Source organism: Hermetia illucens, chromosome 1 (genome assembly GCF_905115235.1).
Source record: "Hermetia illucens chromosome 1, iHerIll2.2.curated.20191125, whole genome shotgun sequence".
NCBI lineage: Eukaryota > Metazoa > Arthropoda > Insecta > Diptera > Stratiomyidae > Hermetia > Hermetia illucens.
Window position 1 is genome coordinate 188,111,151 of NC_051849.1, and position 22,205 is coordinate 188,133,355.

The 22,205-nt window shown below is 43.1% G+C and overlaps 1 protein-coding gene across 1 annotated transcript in view; it reads right to left on the reverse strand.

Moving 5' to 3' along the window:
- Positions 1-22,205, reverse strand: part of LOC119654514 (zwei Ig domain protein zig-8-like) — a 570,111-nt gene that overhangs the window by 44,670 nt on the left and 503,236 nt on the right. Inside the window, exon 7 of the mRNA XM_038059957.1 lies at positions 17,567-17,790. Within this exon, the coding sequence (XP_037915885.1) occupies positions 17,567-17,790 (224 nt within the window). The remainder of the gene's footprint in view (positions 1-17,566; positions 17,791-22,205) is intronic.

Here is a 22,205-nt window from a genome sequence, read left to right on the forward strand (position 1 = left end):
TTATTCGAAAAAACCAAGGACTTGTTGGCACTGATGAAGGGAACAAGTGGTTCCCGAAATATCGGGATTTGCAAAAATAAAAATATCAACACTAGCGAATAAGAAAAAATAAATTTTTTTATTATTTAAAATAATTAATCGCTGGAAACACCGCACTCAGATTCCACGCAACTTCAGCAGATTAATTGGGTCCATTGAAGATCTACTGAATTTTTAATTTTTCATCTTGGATGCAACCAAGTCTTTCTTTCGTCTTTCACTTGGGAAGAGGTTTTTCCTAGCTCAGTTTTTTTTGGTTTCAATTCTGTTGATTCATTTTTTCGTTACTGGAAGGATAATGCCGATACGCTTTTAAGTTTGTCAAGTAGTCACCTAATTTAGTACTAACTGATGTAGGGATTCAGGGCTGAACATTGTCTATATTTCATCGCAAATGATAACTTCAATCACGTTAGTGCCCAAATTGTTCGCAAGAGGATCATTAGAAAGACATGCCTCAAACCTTTGAATATTTTTTGGAACACTCGCCACTTTTTTCTTGTCAGAATCGTTGACGGCCAATATGAAATCATCTGACGTGAAATATCCTGGAGGCATTCAGGAAAATCATTGTAGTTTATTTTTGTATTCCCCAAGGAAATAGAGTACCGAAACGAATACGTAAGACAACAAAAGGTTCGCAAGGCACAATATGCACTCTCTTGTACAAGGACGAACTTGAAGAATACTCAAGAAACTGCTTTCGATATACTTCAAACATATCTGACTTTTTGTTCCTCTTCCAGACGTTTTTTCCTTTACGACTACTTCCCCTTATATTTCTCTGTTTATTCATCACATACGAGTTCTTTTGGCGAGTTTTCTAAGATGCTGTTAAGAGTGCAGGATACCAACGAAGTGTAAAATGCTCGAAAGTTTTTCTTCACAGTTACATAGTTGTTGACATATACAACACGAAGCACTTGTGTTTGTTTAGTAATTGGAAAGAAGGAAATGGTAGCTCTATATTTTGAATGTAGAAGTGGTTACTTACTAAGTTTGACAAAGGACGGCAGGAGTGGATTGTGCGGTCTAAAAAAATAGTTGTAGTAAAGAAAAGTGCTCAGCGAAGGACTCCAACCAACACTTCCGCAATTACAAAGGAGTGACTTTACTTTTATTATACGTAAGGCTGAAATTCTCATGCTTTAAGATTTTCTTATCTGACACTTTCAAATTCAACTTGTTTTACTAGAGTTCACAGAGAAAAGACATTCGGTCTGGTCGAAATATGAGAGTGACCTTAAAATAGAAAAATCAGCAATAAAAGCACTCCAAAATAATTCTGTGGCGAGGTCATTTAGAAATTATGAATGGTATCTTTGGAAGTTCGAAGGTAGGGGGACAAGACCGCAACCTAATCGTTTCAGGTTTGGAAGGTTTTATGTATTTGCTTTGTAAGAATATTTGGATGGACATTTGTCCCATTTATACATAGCTCGTGCAAAACTATTCACTATCGCGTGATACTGACATTCAAAGCCCCCAGAAGCGACGATTTTGACCCATTATAATTTGTTAGGAACAGCACGGTTTCCACCAAACCACCTAATTTTATAGCCCATATTACTGTAAAACTTGATGATGCTAGGATAAACGTCAGGCGGGCTTTTTGAAAAACACGGTGATAACAAATCTGGTAACATACTATTTTGAACTTTATTTGGCCAGATATCGTAACGTCGGGTATTTTTAAGCCTTTGGCCAGCGTAATTTTCCTTAGTAGCTTCTGAGAACGGGTCCTTGAAGTAATTGGTTTTTCACAGGTGCTCTGAGGTGGCGGGGAGGAAGACGGGGCGGCAATCCTGTCGGCTGAACCAAAACCAAGTGATCGAGGATAACCTCCATAGTGGTGGCACCGGGAAACGCTGTATCGCATTAGCTTGTCGGCCGTGATGCAGTAGGCGAATGCTCCAAGGCCTAGCAAGGTCGATCAGACCCAAGTCTGCATGGTGACTCATCTGAAATGACTTCGGTCACGAAACCTTACCAGGGGTATACTGGTACCATGGGAACCGAGGTAGCCCCTGGACTCGTATATTTCAGGAGAATTCCTGTCGTATCTGTGTACAGCTCGGTTATTTGCAGTTGGCCCCCTTGTAGGAGTTTCATGGCGGCTGTGGTTGTGCTCGAGCGAGAAGAGACCTTCGGGCCTCGACGTGGTGTTGCGTATCAACACGGGTGCCGTACTCCATAGTTCGGTAGAGATTTAGATAATTCTTGACTCCACCAGTATGAATGCTAAGCCATGCACTTGGTATAGACTGGTACCGCTGCGCTTGTCTCAGCGGGGCTATGATTGTGGTCACAAAATCAATCCGTGCCTGAAGAGGGCCGTAGGATTGTCTCAAGACAGGTACCTACGTTAAACACCGAGGACTTCACTGACCCTTCACACTCCTCGCCTTTGTAACCAATTTCAATACAAATATTTGCTTCGAAAAATGCTAATCGAAACTTTTCATTTAATACCGCACATGACTATATTTAGTGAGGAAAACTTTACACAAAATGTAGAATTTGCGAAAAAAACAATTTCAAAATCGTTGTTTGTTTTTCTTTTGTTAAATTTAAAAAAAAAAAGATTTTTTATTAAAAATTTAAATATTTTTGAGGTTTAACACGTCTATTTGTAGGATTAGAATAACTGGTTCAAATTTCAATTTTTGTGAGCGATTCCTCGAAACTTAGAAAAAGTATTTTCGAGTCAAACGTGTTGAAAGAAATTCGTTAGCAGATGATTCATCAATTATAACGATTTCAAGAATCAAAGTAGATGCAGATTTGGGAATATTGAAATGGAAAATTTTACAAAACTTCGGGAGACCCAAGAAAGAAGGAAGAGAATTGATTGAAGGTAATCAATACTCTGATTAATCTAAACTCACACTTGCAAGTAACGTTAAAATGAAATCTACGATTTTCTTCTATATTTCTAGTTATGAAATGCTATCAAAACGATTAAAGAGAAAGAACCAATTTGACAGTAAGGTACAAATGACTGGACTATTCCAAATTCTATTAAAAGTTTACCGGTGCAATCTGCAGCTTATTTTGTGTTATTTATTGTAGATTGCTATGCACCTTTGCCTGCTAGCCCACAATTAAATGCATTTTTGGCTAACCAACTGGTGCAAGTAATAGAATAATAGCGTTGTGCCAGCAAAAGCTGCCTAACTTACTGTTCTTTCGAGCGAGAGTCGAAGTTTTTGATTATTTTAAAAGAACCGAAACAAGTTTCTTTCTTTTAGGTGATCGGTTGATGACCCTCAGAACAGCATTTAAGACTTGTGGTTTCGTCCAGGGGAGAGGCATCAGACGCTGCCTCACCTCTGCCCTGGGAGCAGCGTGACCGAAGTGGTTACAAGGTGATATTCGCTTCCTTTTATTAATTCAAAACCACGCGTAAAACCATGCGTATGAATTATAACGAACACAAATCCGCCTATTAAGCCTAAGTCGGCCGGGGCTAAAATAAAATTTTGTTTAAGAATTGAAGGATTTCTAAGTCCACCATCCACTTAATGACAGACCGGATCAGTTAGAAAGCAGCATGGCCAAGCGTGAGGGTTCCGTGGACCACAACCGCGAAAGCATGTTGCTTGCCAACTGGCCCGGTTCGCCATTAAGTGGATGATGGACTTAGGAATCCCTCAATTCTTAAACAAAATTTTAGTATCACATGCTCCGAAACTTAAGAATAATTATTTATGTCTTATATGACAAGGACACTTTCTTTAATTTCTTAGCGAGTACTCTGCTGTGTCAATATTGAGATATAAATGGTATTCATTAGCGGCCAATTACCATATTTTATCCTATTATGTCTACTATTCAACCTATCATCAGGTACGCCGTTTTGCTTGAATAAAGAAGCACTGCGTTACGGGCATGCACATGTATACAGCAGGAGATGTTTACACAGAAAATACCCCAAATATGGAGGAGGCTAAATATAGTCAGACCCTATGTTGGTAGATATTGAGAGTGCGCAAGTGAGCGTACGACTGCTGCGCCTCACTAATGGGAAGCATGGCTACTGTGGCATTTTATGCTACAGTTGATACTGGAAAGAAGAGAGATCAACGCCAAATCCTTTTTACAAGAGCTCAAAGCTTATGAGGTCACCACGGATCGACGTCGGCACTGCTAGTGTAAAAGGCGAACGTAGAGGGCAGCAAAACAATAGGGTTCTGATAAGAGGTATTATGTTGTTTAATATTATTAAACTAGAGGAAAAAAAATTCGAAAAAGGACAGTATTAGCGGACCTTTTGGTATCCAGCGGTAAAGAAGAAGAAGGAAAAGGACCATGTTGCAAATATTACGCTGCTAATGCATAATACACGTTGTGCAAAGGGAAAAACAGAGGGGATAACCATCATTTTGCAGGTGGTGGCAAGTATTCGACATATAGGGAGGAACCGTATCGTATGGCCAAATCAGATTTAAACCCTTCAGAAGTCACAGTTGGATGGCCATAATCTGCGCTATATACAAAAACTGAGTGAAGAGTACAGTTGACACTACCGCGGTATGCATAAAAAAATAAACAACCAAAATAAGTCAATGAGTTTCTTTTATTTCTCGGAATACGAATTTCGGCAACCACTTGCTATCATATATTCTTCATTGGAATAAGCCCAGAAATGTCCTTAATCTAAATACATACTATTTGAATCTTAATCGCCTTAATTATATCTCAATTTACATATCGCATCTATGGGGCACAATAGTGCTTCAAGTATCAATGAATGCAGATATGAGTGCGCGTTACCCATTTTCGTATTCAAACAGTGCTCCTGTGGCCCCTTCCCAATGAAGAAACTCTGGTAGGGGTCCAATTTATTGCGTTTGACCTCTTTGAACACCGTTACCCTGTCCATTTTATGGTCATGTTTCACAATATGCCGAACTCCAGAATTAATATATTTCACTAACTCAGCTTACTTTAAGTGTTCCTTAACCCGAGCGCTGACTCATTTGGTTGGCTCTATGTAGGCACAAGGGCAATTTTCATAAGACACCTTGTAGATGCCGCCTTTTTCCTCCTGGTTCTTCGGGTCTTTTTCATTCCTCATTGTGCTTGGGTTCTTAGCGAGAAAAATTGTGAACTCTTGACCGCGTTCGAGAGAAGAATCCTCCCAAGAATTTTTGGCCCCCTACATGAAGATGGACGATTCCGTACACAATGATGAAATCTATGAGCGATACCATGACCGTCCGGTTGTGGATAAAATCCGGCTCAATTGGTTACGGTGGGCGAGTCACTTAATCCGTATGGATGAGGACGATCCAGCCCGGAAAGTCCATAAGGGCAATATCTATGGTAGAAAAAGAAGACGAGGCAGATCTTGCCTAAGATGGAGCGATGGCGTAGGTCTGGACGCCAGACAGCTTTTAGGGATATCGAATTGGTGGACCTCGGCGCAAAACCGGGATATCTGGAGTTCCTTATTAAGGCAGGCCTAGACCGGATACCGGTTGTTGCGCCGTTGATGATGATGAATTGTGCTTCGAGCGTGTGAATTTTTGCTTGATCTTACGGCTTCGATGCCTTCTTTGTCCAAGGTTTGTCGTAAGTCTGGGAACATTTCCGTTGAGTATGTTATGCAGGCTCGTTGTGTGTCCGTCTGCATCCTCTATTGTCCGAACAAAGTTGTTAACGATTTCGTTCCTTGGTATTCTGTATCTTTCTGATTAAGCTATGGATTAGAATCTATTTTTAATAGCTGTATCCACAATATATGATTTTTTTCAAATCTTTCTTTAGAAAGAGGTATTGACAAAACTCCTACCGATGGTACATTGTATGCTCGATGACTTCCTATATATGTCAAATCCGAAGTTGTTACTCTTCTTTAGTATTTTGATATGTCGCGGAAGAGAATTCCACCGTTTGATTTGGTTAAGTGTATCTTACTCTCCCCCCCCTCCGTGATATGAACATGTGGAAGAGAAACCATCTAAGGAATAATAGCATAATGGCAAAAATTCGCAATGTCCATATCTACATCTGTTATTCTCCACTTAGTACAACAATAACTCGATATGAGCACATTCTAGACACTGTAGTGTTGGACGCTAGAAACCCAAAACTACTGGCGATTTTAACGCCTTGGATTGCGGAAACCAAGCGACAAACACCAGGAGTCAAGTCATCATCAATGGCGCAATAACCGGTATTCGGTCTAGGCCTGCCTTAGTAAGGAACTCCAGACATCTCGGTTTTGCGCCGAATTCCACCCATTCAATATGCCTAAAAGCTGTTTGCCGTCCTGACCTACGCCATTGGCCTATCTGGGACAGAATCTGCAACTTTTTCATAGCCCTTTTCTACCATTGATATTGCCCTTATAGGGCTGGATCATCCTCACTCACACGGATGAAATGATCCGATCACCACAATTTCTTCAATTGGATTTGATCCACAATGAGAGGGTTTATGAGTGATAATAAACTTCATCTTATAGAGGTTGCGGAGTCGTCCATCCTCATGTAAAGGGCCAATTAGAGGCGAGAAATACATAAGGTTTGGCCCTAGATATGAGAAATTATGAACACTGTCAAAGTAGTAGTCTCCTATCTTTATTGTTCTCGTTTGACCAGTGCCATTTGATGTTGTCGGTTTTTTGGCTTTTAGTCTTGGCATTGCCACCATGTATTTCGTCTAGCCTTTATTAATGAGTAGCCCAAGCTCTCGTGCCGTCTGCTCGACCTAAATGAAGGTAGACTGTACATTTTGAGCTGTGCTTCCCATAATGTCAAGATCATCATCACGGTAATTGGGTGGACTTGAAGAGAATGGTACCTTTCGCTATAATAACTGCATCGCGGATCACTTCCTCCGAGGTCATGTTGAAGAGGATGCATGATAGGGCATCCTCTTGTCTTAGATCGTTGTTGCTGGTCTCGATAGTGATCCTGCGGGTTTTATCTGGCTTAATTTTTTTTTTTTTATTTACTTAAAATACAATACACAGAAAACAAATTCCTTATTGCAAATTGTCCTTAGAGAGAGGAGTAAGTAAATCGCTTACCTTACGCTTAAAACTAAAGAAGGAAACAGAGTGAAAGGACTCAAGCTATAGGGCGTTGTAGGACCGACATAGCCTCGGGATCGGGGAGTGGAAGTAAATCTCGAGCTCCGCGAAGAGTACTTCAAAAATATCCGCACTACGTGTGTCATGAGAGGGGATGTTCCGCAGTAATATCCGAGTTGGCAGACCAGTCCATCGGCCAATAGCAGAATTTGAAAACAGTACGCATATCAAGGAATATACGGCGTTGTTGCAGGGAGGGCAAATTGAGAGTGCGGAGTCGTGACGGATAGCCAACCCGGGGAAAATTCATTTTATAAATGAGGGTCCCGGTGAATTCGTGTTGCACAACTTCAAGAACGCGACAGTCACGAATGCAGAAGGGAGACCAGACTGCACAGCAGTATTCAAGGATGTTTTTGATAAGGGAATTGAAGAGTGTTAAGGAGGGCTGGATTGAGGTAAAGTCTGAGGAGGAACGTAGGATAAAACCAGACATTTTGGAAGCTCTATTAGTGATCTCAACGAAGTGGGAGTTAAAGCGGAGTTTGTCGTCGAATATTACACCCATTTCTTGGAATGAGGTCAGTAGTGAAAGGGGTTACCCACTAAGAAAATAGTAAAAGGATGTTGGGGAGGGTTTAAGCGAATAGCACATCCAGTGCCATTCGCTGACTTTCAGTGTTATTCTGTTAAGGGAAAATCGCACCGCGTCCTTAAAGAACTATTGTGCCCCCATTCAGTGTTAGCTTGTTGTCCGAACACCAATGGGCTAAATTATCAATGTTAGACTGCAAGAGAGAACAGTCTAGCGGAGGCGAAACAAAGACAAACAATTTAACGTCATCTGCGTCAAGCAAACACGGGCAAGTGAGGATGGAGGCGAGGCCATTGGTAAAAAACAGGAAGAGTAGCGGGCCAAGTATAGAGCTTTGGGGAATGCCAGAGGAATGAGAGAAGGAACGAGATGAGCAACCATGAAAAGTAGAAAGAGATAGGAGGAAAACCAGGAGATGACTGAAGAAGGGAAGTTGAGTAAGAAGAGTTTAGAGAGGAGAATATTATGGTCAACGGTGTTAAAGGCTTGGGAGAAATCAGTATATATAGCATGTACCTCCATTAAAGACCAGAAGGTTTGAAGCCGTAGATATATGTTTTGTGAAGCCATGCTGCTCTTTGACAATGAGGTGACCGAAGTACCTAATTAGCCAGCCGTTAACGTATATTTCCAGAATTTTGGAGCAAGAGGGGGGCAGAGAGATGGGAAGATATTTCACAGTAAGAGAAGGGTCTCCACTCTTGAGGATAGAGATGATAAGGGCCTCTTTCCAGATATGAGGCAAGTCGCATTCTTCTAGACTTTTCTTGTAGGTTATATTCAGGGGGAGGGAAATGTGTTTTCTAAAGTTAAGGAGGCCCTTCCTATTAGAAAGCTCATCGGGGCCAGGTCTGACATTGGGACCAAGATTACCAATGAAGAACTCAACCAAGGAAGGCGTAGAGGGTGGAGTGGTCGAGGAAGAAAACACGGAAGAGAAGTAGGTGTAGAGAATGTCGCATGATTGTTGTGGGGAGTTGGCAGTGGAGTTAGCAAAATTGATAGAAAAAGAGAGAAATTGAGTGGAATTGCGAGTGTGAAGCCAAAAGGGTTTCAACTTACTGCGGGTAAGGGTGGTTTCAACACTCAATAAGTACCTTTTATGCGCTTTTAATCATTCGTCGACGTCACAGTAGAGCGTATAGCCTTAAAGTGAGCAAGGTCGGCGTCATTCTTAGAAGCCCGAAACTTCTTCCAGCAGTGCATGTTTCAGGCGAATGTTATTAGGAATCTCCGTTGTGAATCAAGTTGGGTAAGAACGTAGGCAAGTACGCTCCGCTTCAAATTCAATCGCGGGGTAGTGAGCGTCAGGTTTGACATACGGGGATGTGCAAGCAAATAAAGGGAGGTGACGCTCGGGGAAGTTGGAAAGGAAGGGATCAAGAGTGCGGGTCAAGGAGTTTTTGGTGGTATTGAAATTCAGAGCAGAGTAAGTGTTCATAAGGGAAGAAACTAGAAGGGAAAAATGGGAGAGGTTTTTAGAAGGCTAAGATGATTAGACCAGTTGAGCATGAGGAAGCTAAAATCCCCGCAGTGGAAGAAAAGGAGGGAACGCAATCTGACAGAAAGGAGTTTAGACAAACTGTCAATCAATTCTTCATACAGGTGAGAAGGGCAAGCGCAGGGGACATATGGACAAGATACAATGAGCGGGGAGACAGGAAGAGCAACACAATCAAGAGGAGGAGAAGACGAGTTCTGCGGAGAGTGTATCTTACGACTTACGAGATGCATCCCGGTCCCTCTCACAGCGGAAAGTGGAGTACTCTTTGGGGAGCTCGGAGTTTAATATGGCATCATCCAACCAGCTTTCGAAGATACAGATGGCATGGTCTTGCTAAGCCAGCGCGGAGAAATTGAAGGCTTGGTTCTTAAACTCCTAACATTCTGATAAAACAAACGGACAGTAAACACGCATCCAGTTATATTGCTCGGTGGGTTGTCCTGAAATTTACCCGCGAATAGGGGCGGTCGGTGTTGTTATCTTTTGTCAGTTTAAACATACATTCATTGGTTAAGGTCTACCTATTCAGTTTTATCGATTTGGCCGGGGTGCTGGATTCTCTCATGGCCATACATGGTTTTACCCTGGCTATGTTATCAGAGGCGGCCTTGAAGTCACTAAAATGATGATGGCCACATTTTAACAGTTTTTCATCATTTACTGCAGAGGGAAAATCGGATTTGTTGCTAGTTTGCCTGAAGTTCAACCTGTTTGGTATGGGCCTGGTAAGACAGCAAAGAAAATTTTATAGATATACCGACTCTGATTCTGCTGCCTCCTTTGTAGGGCTGTGAACGTTTAGAAGGCTAACATTTTGAAATTCGCCTGGCAAGCGTAGATAGAAGACATGATCTTTCGTTTCTGTCTTGAAAACCATTTTTTGGGTTACTAGAAAACCTACCCCAAGCATATGGTTCGTAGTAGTGATTCTTCTTCGGAGAACTGGTGCCTGTTCAGCGTGCCCCTTTCGACGCGGTTACTACAGTCCTATATTAGAACAGGGTGTCGAATAGCTCCTAGGCAGTATTCCATCTGTACGGGAAGCGCACGTTTCATTAGAAAATACATAAACCTCCTTAGTCCACTTCCTAAGTCAGTTTCATCGTAGTGAAATCAGTCCAGCCCAAGGTACCTTCGTGGTTTTTTAACAGGTAGTTTTCCGCCCAGTTGGTACTAATTTTCAAGTCCAATTCCTTGGTCATAATGTAATAAACATAAATATATTTTGGAATGGTTTTGACGTGAATTTCCTTTTTCAAATTATGACACGTTAAACCAACCGAATCAGAGGTTGCTCTATATTGGTCAAACGCATCACGTAATTGGAAATCAGTTCCAGGACATGAAATAATTTAGCATAATTTCTTCTGATATCATTTTGGGCCCGTTGACATGGAAACCATCTAAAATATGTCCATACCACAACATTAAAGTCCCCTCAATTATTACTGTCGACCCATTCTCTGAGCTGGACCGACTCCTTCATTAATGAGTATCAAAACCGAAGTAACATATTCGCTGGGCTCCATACCAATTTTCCAATGTTTATGAAAATTAAATACACCAGGGGCCGGTTTTATGTTAAACCAAACCCATTTACTTTGTGAAACGCGGAATTTTGAATTGAAATTAATTCGCCAGAAGTTTCAATAGAAACACTGATGCCATTATCACAAAATCAAATGCAGATACTACAAACTCGTGGCCATTTCCCTGGCAAAAATAATTGTGTTTGCAGATGAACAAATAATTCTGGAAACACTGGATACAACGAATTTACGGTCCGTTTCAAGTGCAGCCGCTCCTAACATGCAGTTCTGAATTATTCATAAGATTGCAACCGTTGGGGAGCACGAAGCATGACCCGACTGAGAAGGAAGTCCCGGCTCCTGGCGGGATAAGTTTCAAGCACATGAAATGGTCATCTAAGCTTCCAAGAAGTGGTTCAAAATTACGTACATGTATTTTTGATTTATTTATATTCATTTATTTCATGTTTACTTCTACGAGGTGAATTTATGCTTTCCAGCACATTCCTCGGTATACGGAGTCCTTCGGGGAGAATATTAAAGGAGATTGAAGGGTTGAAAGCTAAGTGTAGACAAGACCCAGTGCTGGAAGTGATTCGTAAAAGGAAGGAATCGAGCGAGGGAAAGGATGAAACGAGCAACTGCTGATTTTGGATTCCGATTTTGTTCTATAGAGGTAATTGAATAGAATAGGAAATGCATTCCGGAAACGATGACGAGGTGCAAAAGTGTCCTATTGTTCCCGAAGGTTGGGTATTCCACACACGATTCCGAACCGTGTAGGAATGGTTATATCAGCCTGGAGGAATGTGACGCAGTAATATAAAGTAGAGAGGTTGTATATTTCGAGGGAAGGGAATTCCTCGTATAACATAATATGATAGGTACCTATCGGTAGGACGATATTGTCCTTCCCTGAAGATTTTACTTCCTTTGTTGAGATTATTACTTAGCTTCCATGGAAACTGGGGGGATTCTTAATTACACAGAACAGAAGTCTGTGCAAATGGAAATGATTTTGTTTTCAAAATCTTTTGTCATTAATATCAAAGTATAATATCCTAACTGGAAGTACGGGAAGGGGTGCTAATTAAATCTTTCATCATCATTCGAATGTTTCAAGGAATTTACAAAGAGAAGTGAGTTTAGTTTTCAAATTAATCCTTTCCGGCACTGTCTTTCTCCTTTTTGGATTCATTTCAAGGTCAATGGTTTATTTCACAGGCCACTCTTAGATATTAAAAGATATGAGATCAACACAGGGTACTAAACTTGGAATTATGAAGAAAGAAGAAAGTTTAGCCAGTTTAAAAATTACGTCAAAGAACCTATAAAAGCAACTTTTTTGAGGTCAATTCTGGACATGTGGACGGTCATGGAATATCCCCTTAGCGCGATATTAGTTTTCCTGCAAACACCTCGGGCACGAGCTTCTCGGAGCATTGTTGTAGGTTGTTGCACTCCAAATTTACGGCCAATAGGGTTGACGTGAGCCTAGCTCTGTCAACATGTTAGTTGTTGCATATAGCCCCTGCGGAACACTAGACGTGCAGCGTGCATTGAATTAGCAGACCACGTTGCCCCGAGCGAACGCTGATCCAACCGTGAGTTCCGAAATCAACTAATCATAGGTCAGGTTTCAGGGAACAGCGGTAAGGGCTCTTCCTCCGAGGGTATACTTGTTCCTTGCCATTGCGGCCCGCTCCCTTACACACACCTAGCACCCAGCGAAGGAAGCAGCAAGGGCTGAATACCACAGTACAAGCAGAAAAGAAGATTCACAAAGTTATGCGCCACCTGCGACGGAGACGGTAAGCCAGACAGTACCACGCAGTGCTGTAGTTGCGGAAAGAGGCACAGTAGAAACTGCTGAAACTGATCAGATCGTTTCGAATATAAGCGGAGTGGGAGCACTATCGATTAGTCTGGCGAAAGCTGAAGAGAAAATGCTTATTAAGGAATGCACGGCAGTTGTCAAGCGCATGTGCAGAAAAATGAAGGCAGACGGAACAGAAAGTAGAAGCAACCACGTCTCCCAATGAGAACACCGCGGGCGGTAAACGGATCGTAGACAGCCTGTTGCAGAGTATACTGAGAAAAACGAAAGGTGGAATGGGCATCTGGAGGAGACTTCACTCTGGTACCCTCCAGGGCTCAAAAGAAAAAGGCAAAGAGGGACAAGAGGCAACAACACCCCGCGTCATCAGAAAACTCTCTGCTTACAATTATCACGGATACGAAGGAGTACCAAAAGAAAAGGCGGGGAGACGAAGGAGGACTAGACCACCTGCTCTGATTATTAAGCCGACGGAAAGCAAGACTTTTGCGGAAGTCCTCAGTGAATTCCGTTACAAGATCAAGGCCAAAGAGAGCGAAGTAGAAGTGTCTCCCATTCGAAAAGCGAAGGTGGAGTACCAGTCGCACTAGGCCGGAGGACAACAAAGAAAGGGGCGCTCTGTGAAGCATTCGAGGAGATTCTGAGATAGAAAGCTTTGGTTTCTAATCTGTAACACACGTGCTCTCTGGAAATCTGCATTGACATCACCTCTGCGAACTCCCGAGACTAAAAACTCGCTGTGGTGGAAGTTGCGTAGTGATACGTGGGGAAGCTTCTAAACAGCGCTAAAGTCAGAATTGGTTGGGTAGCGTGTGGGATACGAATCCAGGCCTCCTCAATCAAATGCTACAGATGTTTGCATTATGGGCAAACATCTGCAATTTGTCCTGAACCTTACAGAAGGGCAGCATGTCGCAAATGCGGAAAAACAGGCCATAAAGCAAATACCTGCAACGAAAAGGACAGTTATGACCTATGCAGGAACCATGGCGCCTCTGATGCGATCGTTGTGCCCACTGCAGGTTCCAGTCTTCAGAGCAGAACTGGAAAGAGCTAGGATGCGGTCACCATGAATCGCATCCTACAAATCAATATGCACCGGGGAGCAACTGCCAAAGAGTTGCTAGCGCAGTTCGCTGCAGAGACCAAGCCTGATTTAGTGTTCATCAGTGAGCAGTACCAGAAAAAGGACCCAGCTTCATGGCATCCAAACATATCAGGTATCGCTGCCATCTGGGTTCTTGCCCAAGGTTGAGGAGGCGGCTTTGTCTGGATTCGGTGTTTAAGGGTAACATTTCTCAGTGTCTATCTAACACCGAATGAGACGATACCGGACTTTCGAAGCAGCCTTGTTGCCCTAGTGGATGCTTTCTTGAGCACAGTTGGGCGGGTCCTTTTTGGGGGTCACTTCAATACCAGGGCACTTGAATGGGGCACTCCTCAGACAAACTCCAGAGAGAAAGGAATTCGCGAAATGGCAGCGAGACTTGTAGCTCTAAACACCGAATCTACCCCAATGTTAATGAATTAACAGACAAGGGGTAGCTTCCTCCAAACTAAAATTTTTGCTTTTAAATGTAAATATAATATATATTTCGGAGCGACTTACTCCCTTCATCAGTACAAAGCTACTCTAGCAACAGCTGCTCTAGTTAAAGCTTGGTACTGATAAAGGTAAGTCGCTCCCGAAATATATATTTACATTTTAAATCTAAAATTGTAGTTTGGAGGAAGCTATATCTTATCTATTAATTTTGGGCTAGAGTGCAAATAGCTGATGAAAATCTAATCTCTGCGAGGGAAGCATTCCAGATGTAACCTTTGCATCGGAGTCGCTGGTGGACGGAAGATGACTTCTGAAAGACTTCCCGGCAAGTTACCATCTATACATTGCCTTGAAAGTGGTTGACACAAACGCTTGGTGGGCACTACCCCGCCGCTCTTTCTGTGCATGGAACGTCGCGAAGGTGAACACTGGGAGGCTTTTCGAAACTCTTGGAACAGGTGGGGCCGCGCCGAAGCATACTCCTGGGTTTGGTGGCGCTGCAGCTGAGACTGTCGTGAATTATGTTATATCCATCGGTAGACGCAACTTCTAAACGACTGGGAGGAGGCATTTACCATCAAGATGGGGTGTAGATCAAATAAAAGGTGACTCCGCGGCGTAATAAATAGGACCAAAGCTCGCTACTGGCAGGGTTTGGCCAACAAGGTGAATGGGGACCCGTGGGAACTCGGTTACAAACTGGTAACCTGAAAAATCGGGGCTCTGTAGAAACCCTATTCACTTAAGGCCAACCAAATGGACCACATAGTACGGACATTATTCCCTGCACACCCCGTATGGTCGAACTGCCCACCTTTCTCTCTAAAAAAGTTGGAACAGGCAGTCCTCTCTATGAAAAAAATGGAGATGCCTGGACCCGATGGTATCCCAGCAGAGGTATACAAACTGGCGTTCCAACATCGGCCAGATCTGCTGCTCGGCACACTCAACGCTTGCCTGAAAGAGAGCATTTTCTCTTGTTGTTGGAAGGTCAGCAAAGACGAAGACGAAGATACACAGTTGATGTTGTCATGCAGGCTGTGGATGAATGCCGTTTGTCGAGCCGATGCACATAGCCGCTGAGCTCGACGGGTGGTGCTCCTCATAATGCTTAACGTCAGAAACGCATTTCATTCCATAAGATAGAAATAAATTCTAGGCAGACTAAACAATACTTTCCATGTGCCAAACTATCGCTTACGGATATTGAGGTACTATATGAAGAACCGCTCCCTACTCTTTGAAGCGCTATAGGGGTCCATCCTCGGGGCGGACCTTTGAAACGTTTCCTATGATAATCTACTTAAACTCAACATGCAGATGATGTCGCTTTACTTATTTCTGGACGCACTGTCAAACAGGCGCAAAGCAGACTCGGCATATTGAAGCGAAGGGTAAGCGGATATCGATCAGCGAGTCGATAATCGAGGCAAAACCAACGGTAAAGTACTCTGGCCTGATTCTTGATTCAAAGCTGAGCTTTTTCGAGTAAATCAAAGCAGCAGCGAATAAGGCTGCAGCTGGAATTTCGGGCAATGGCAAACATTGGGGGCCCTACGTCTAGCAGGTGACGTCTCCTGATGAGTGCAATGAGGTATGGGCTGACGCTCTTAACAAGGAAGTATATCGTAAGCGTCTCACGCAAATACAGAAACGGGGAGTTTTTCGGGTGGCGTCTGCATGCACTGTCTCTGAACCGGCCGTGATGGTGATCACAGGAGTGATCCCCGTTGCCCTTCTTGCTAAGGAGCGTCAAGCCATATACAATCGCAAGCCAGAAGAGCCAAGTGAAGTGGTTGCTCCTGAAGAACGGCAATGCATCCTAGACGAGGGGCAACTCTCTTGGTAAAATGAAACTTAGGTGCAGATGACTGCGCGGCTCATCGGCAACTTAGATGCGTAGTTGAATCGAAAGCAGGGTGAGACTGACTATTTCCTTACCCAGCTCTTAAGTGGGCATGGAGGTTTTCAGTCTTACCTGCAAAAGATTAGACACGCACGATCTCTGGATTGTGTGTTTTGCAATGGAGTTGTGGATGATGGGTATTTCTTGTGGAAGGTGGGATGGGATTCGTCGGCAACTCTATTTAAACACGGGGGATCTGTCTCCAGAAAACATTATCGAGGAGATGCTGAGGAGTGCTGACAGGTGGAGCCGCGTTGCGTATTACGTTCAGGTTCTTCTTCTAGTTGGAAAGAAGATAGAGCTCAACCGGTGGAGGCGTCGAATGGCAGGGGTTCCTTGAACTAACAGACATTGGTGAAAGGAATTTGAAGGTTCCGCAAGGCGGGAGAGTTCGGGGGCTAGCCCAAAGTAATGCGAAGTAATATAACAAACGGTTCCAGGCTAGCTTTCGGACAATGGGGAAGTGTTCAGTTAGTAGTCCAACGACGTATTGTTGGGGGAGTCCAAAACTCTGTGCGCAAACGTCACCAATCCTAGCCCCCCCCCCCCCCCCACAAAAAAAACAAAACTACGCCCGCTATAGGTGTTGGAGCTAAAAAGGACGTCCTTTGTTAAGGTTTTACATTTGAAAACAGTTAGGAAACTGACAGTTTTTCGGTACAAAATTTATGAAAGTGAGTATGTTTTCCAATTTTCGTATAATCAAGTACCATTTTTACTATTTCCCAGTTTTTCTCGATTCGACTGGAATTTCTCTTCTAATAACATTATCACCTCTATCAAGCAATATTCTCACTCCGCTATAAATATTGCAAAAGTGAATGTGCCCACATAGCATGAAATCCCATCTCCTGCAGAAAAGCCGGATATAAACGTCGCAAGCATACCCTTTTACTTTTTTACATCCCCTACCCTATAAAATGTTTGTATATAATGCTGCTGAGAGGAATATTGAAGATTTTATATGAGTATTACAGCAAAGTTAGCGTGTCTCATACAATTTTCAAGTTTTCAACGTCTCAAGAGAGGATAATGTCTTTTAATGCCAGAAGACTTGACGGCGCATCTCCCTTTGAGTCAAAGGCAAACATGCAGGATGCGAACATGTTTGTATAGGGACTAGTGCTATCGACTTCCCCCGATGTGTACTAAATGGATGCTTGCTCATTTGTGAACCTGCCCTCATGTTAGTCCTGGAGTATTTATCTAATTTTTTGTTGATATCATATGCTTAGAGGCATCCTACTAACTATTACCGAACATCCCCCAAATGAGCTTGGCAATCAGCCACAAGTTAAAATGAGTTCCTGTATATTGTTGAACATAATGGCATACATTAAAATGTGGTCGATACAAAGTCTAGACAATTTCAACACAATACCGTGTTGGGTATCCTCCCATAAACAAGAAAACCAGCCTTGGGAATAGTCGGCTACAAGGATATCCCCAGGACTCAACTCAGAGTTCATAATATGTTGAAATCTAGGTCAGCCATCATCACGACAATGGTCCTTTCTTATATTTCCAGATAATAATAAATAAATCCTGCCGGAAAGGCGCACACTTACCGTCTTATTTCCTAAATTTCGTATCCGGCAGTTGAGATACGCTGTCTTCCCGACCAAAGCTGTAACGTTCCTGGACGCGGCCAAATCGAAATATGGTCCCCGATTTAGAGGTTTACTACTCTGCGCACCGACGTAGTCATCACCGTCAAATTCGGAATTGAAATTTTCATTTGACGTTGCCTTGTAAAGTTGTTGCTGTTGAGATTTAGGAGCTGACGCAAGACCTGAAAAGACGAAAAAATACCGCACATTGTAGAAGAAAGCACAACTAGCTTATAAAAACGTTTCATTACTTTAAGATTGGCAAATTCGAAATGTGGAATCAAGACAGTAGGAGGCGAGTCCTGGAGGAGATATATCTAATTTTATGGCTTTGAATAATGGCTGCACAAAAGACAATATACTACAGCTTCTTTACTGCTCTCCGCAAATAGTCCACTAAATCCAACGTACTGGCTTATTGCAGCGCTTCGGAAGCAACACGGCGAGGAAGTGAGGAGGCAGGGATTAAATTACAAGGAAGACGTCCTGAAGCTATTCTGCAATCTACACAATAATAGAGATTCCCTTCTTAAATAAATACTTGAACAGCTTGGCAGGGAGAGGATAATTCGCGTTTTAATAAAAGCACTCCACTTTATGGTTCTATAAAATACCACCGCGGCTAATGCAACCGCAAATGGCGTCTTGGCATCCTTGCGTTCCGCCAGGCATCCTCAATATGGTGGCCTCGTCGCTCAACCTCTATCCTGCCTTCACCGATACAAAAGCCAAGGAAATCAAGTGGAGAAATGTAATTTCCTCATTTTATTGAAAATTAACTCGGTCAAATGATTTCCAACTAAAATTGACGAGAGTATGATATTAAAGCGCAAGGAAATTGACCCCGCAGCTTTCAATTCCACCTTCTTGAAACTTAAATGGGCCATCTTGGAGGGAAGCGATTGGCATTCAAGCGAGTGCGTGATAATCGAAGCTTCCATTTGTATTTGCCATTTTTTCCAGATAAGTGGTGCTGAAAGATAATCCTGGCGGCACAGGATTGGAGTTGGTGTCGTTAAGGGACGCCTACGTACACACCTGGGAATATTGTTATGCCGCCACTTTACGAGTACGTTCGGAAGCGATGCATAAAATTAGCTGAAATTGACAGGAAAAGGTTATATCGTTATTGTCTGGAATTGGTAGGACGTGTTGTGGCATCATTTGGAAAGGAACGCGCCTCGATCATTTGTCAATTAAGGTTGAATTTAATTTTGAAACGATTTGAATTGAATGCCAACTGATGGGCAGAATTAGTAACGAATTTGCAGAGCTTAATGGCAATCACGTCCCAATTGCTAATGAATCGTATTAAGGCAATTTCAATGAATGGACGCATGATGGCAAGCAATTTCTTCATTTTCGTTTGATTAAAATTGGCCATTCGGTCCTTACTGGTGTTTTATTGGAATATACTTGGTTCACGGAGATTTTCGACCGCCAAATCCAGAGGATCGTAGTGTCATTTAATGGAATTTTCCCACTTTTAAAGTCAGAGCTAATTACTCTTACCCATTTAAATTCATCCCTTCGCAAGTGAAAGTAAACCTAAACGAGGTATTAGAAAGACCATAGTAATAGCTGCAGCGTTTTTTTTTTTCGGGTCAGATAATTTCAAAATGGGCGCCATTTTCACCCGCCGCAATTTTCTTTTCAAATTGCTTTAACAGCGGGGTAAGGGTGTATAGTGATCGCAGCTTCACGACAGGAGCGAAGTTTCATTTACCTTTTTCGGGATTAATTTGATCAAATAATGCATTCAATAGTGTCCAATTACCTGAAATTTCGCCACATATTGCACATTAGTAAATGCATTTCGGCGAATTGATCATGACAGAGGGAAATGATCTGCCGCATCCGACAACGCTACTGCGCTACTGCATACATGCAACATGAACTCTGGAAGTTCAAGGCGGCCATAGCGGCATCGGGACCTGTTCGTGGTGGACACCTGATTAACGGCCGGTAAACTGTCAATTTCACGAGCGAGACGGTGGATGGTGGGAGTCTTCCGAGAACAAAGGAAAGAATCAATCGGTCCAACGAAAGCGGAACAATAGAGGCTGTTGCTTAAAGTTTCGAATATTGTCAAGTGGGTACGAATCAAGGACTTGAAAAGATAACTACACTACAGGAAAGAAATCGGTTACAAGCGAAAATCCATGTAATTTTGAATATCTTGGAGTTATATAACGAGTGTGTTGAACACATATCAGAAACAACTCTCATAGACGTTCTTTCGATAATTTAGGGTGAGAGTGTTTTATTTAACCATTTTCTCATCATTCCTTTTGGGTATGTTAACAGTTAAGTTCTCGGCCAAAAATTCCTAATTAGATTTTCGATTTTATTCAGGAATCTGTGAGTGTACCTAAGGAGAAGACAAATCTGAAATAACACAGATTGTTATAATTGCTTGACATTTTCATCAGCGCTCACGGAAAGCGACGCCATGCTATCTCCAGTGAACGTACTCACGAATTTTTCATCATTGTCTTTTTTTCGGGGAGAGAAATATTTTAAACAGATTTTCATGGAAAAATTACAATAGGATGAAGCTTAATATGATTCAAAGAACCGAAAAGAATATGTTGCAGCGTGCAGTGCCGTCAGACTACGTGAGTTCGGGTGTTGAGCAGCGAAGTCCAATGGCCACAGCAACATCCTAGACGAAGTTCCTCGGGAAATATGGGCATTCCCCACGGACTATGCCACACGCAAACTGAACTTCACGAAAAACTTTGCTGTGGACTTTCCAACCAGGGCAAAGTGAAAGACCGGCGGCGTGATGTAAGGTTATGACTCGGTATTCTTTACCGACGGATCAAAGATGGCCTGTGGAGTCGGTGCGGGGATTTTCTCGAATACACACGGTGTATCCAAGTCGTTCTCCCAGGTTTCGCCAGTGTATTCCAGGCGGAAGTCTGTCGATGGCTAGAGCGAGATTCGAGCCCCAAGCGAAACATAGCCATTCTGACCGATAGCCAAGCGGCCATCATGGCTTTGTACTCAGCGACGACATCTTCCAGGCTAGTGGCACAATGCAGAGACGCGCTGAACCGTCTGGGGGGGGGGCGTACGCTTAAGGTCACCCTCCTCTGGGTTCCCGGGCATAAGAACATAGAGGGCAATGAGTGGGCTGACTGACTGGCCGGGCTCTGCTCTGCTCTTAGCAGTCCTTCGGCGAATACAGTCGGTGTTCCGCTGGTGGCTGTTGGGGGCCGAGTCTACTCGCACTGCTTAGCAGCCGCGGGCCTAAGATGGCGAAGGCTTACGAGCTGTGCCAAGTCAAGGAGAATTTAGTCCCCTTATAACATAGCCCGATCATGAAAGTTCCTGTGCCAGGCGCGTGTAAATGCATTCAAGATTACGGCGGTCAGCACGGGGCACTGGCCCATAGGGGACCATCCTGTCAGGCCCGGCATACCCTACAATTCGCATTGTCGAAGCTGCGGAGAAGGAAGGGAAACCCTCATGCACTTTCTTTGCGATTGCACAGCACTAGTTAAAGTCAGGTTACGAACACTGGATAAACCATTTTTTGGGGACCTCAGATAGATTTCTAGCTGCAGGGTGGGAGAGCTGCTTTCTTTCGTGAATGTTACGGGCTGGCTCTGAAGATCCAAGCCGGTTAGACTCTGCCTCCCTGCTCCCATAACAGTAGTCATGGTCTTTGGAGTTTGTGGCATCAAAACGGCGCACCAAAGCGTTAATTGGGCTCCTCAGAGCGGCCACTGATACCTACCTACCCTTCATGGATATAGCCAAAGCGAATTTTAGTTGGTCCGCAGTGATCTAAGGGCTGGACCATCGGCGGCGCTGATGGGTGATTGTTTTTGCGGGCGAAAGTCATTGGAAAGCTCAGGGAGCAACATTGCATTTGACATTTCTGAAGCACAGGGACACGGGAAAAGGCGGCTGGCCGAATTGATCAGAAATTGAGGATAGAATCATATTTTGGGTCGAATTCGCGTGAAACACTGTTTCCATCGAAACACTTTGAGGAGTGTTAATTAAAGCGATGACTATTTAAATTAGATAGATTCAATGGTGGAATGATTCTTCAGCAAAGGGGGTTGACAGTTAACATATTAATTTATATAGCAATGAATTAAAAACAATAATTTATCACAAAACCTCAATATTATTCGATTACTACTAGTATAAGTCGACATTACCCGTCAAATTTTTACCAAAGGTAGTAAAGTGTGATCCATTATCCGCACCTAGAGAAAGTGCAATGTGCCTCATCATCATCAACGGCGTAACAACCGGTATCCGGTCTAGGCCTGCCTTAATAAGGAACTCCAGACACCCCGGTTTTGCACCGACGCTCACCAATTCGATATCCCTAAAAGCTGTCTGGCGTCCTAACCATCGCTCCATCTCAGGCAGTCTCTGCATCGTCTTCTTTTTCTACCATAGATATTGCCCTTGTAGACTTTCCGGGCTGGATCATCTTCATCCATAAGAATTAAGTGACACGGCCACCGCAACCTGTTGAGCCTGATTTTATCCACAACTACACGGCCATGGTGTCGCTCATAGAATTCGTCGTTATGCAGGCAATGAAATCGTCCCCCCTCATGTAAGAGGC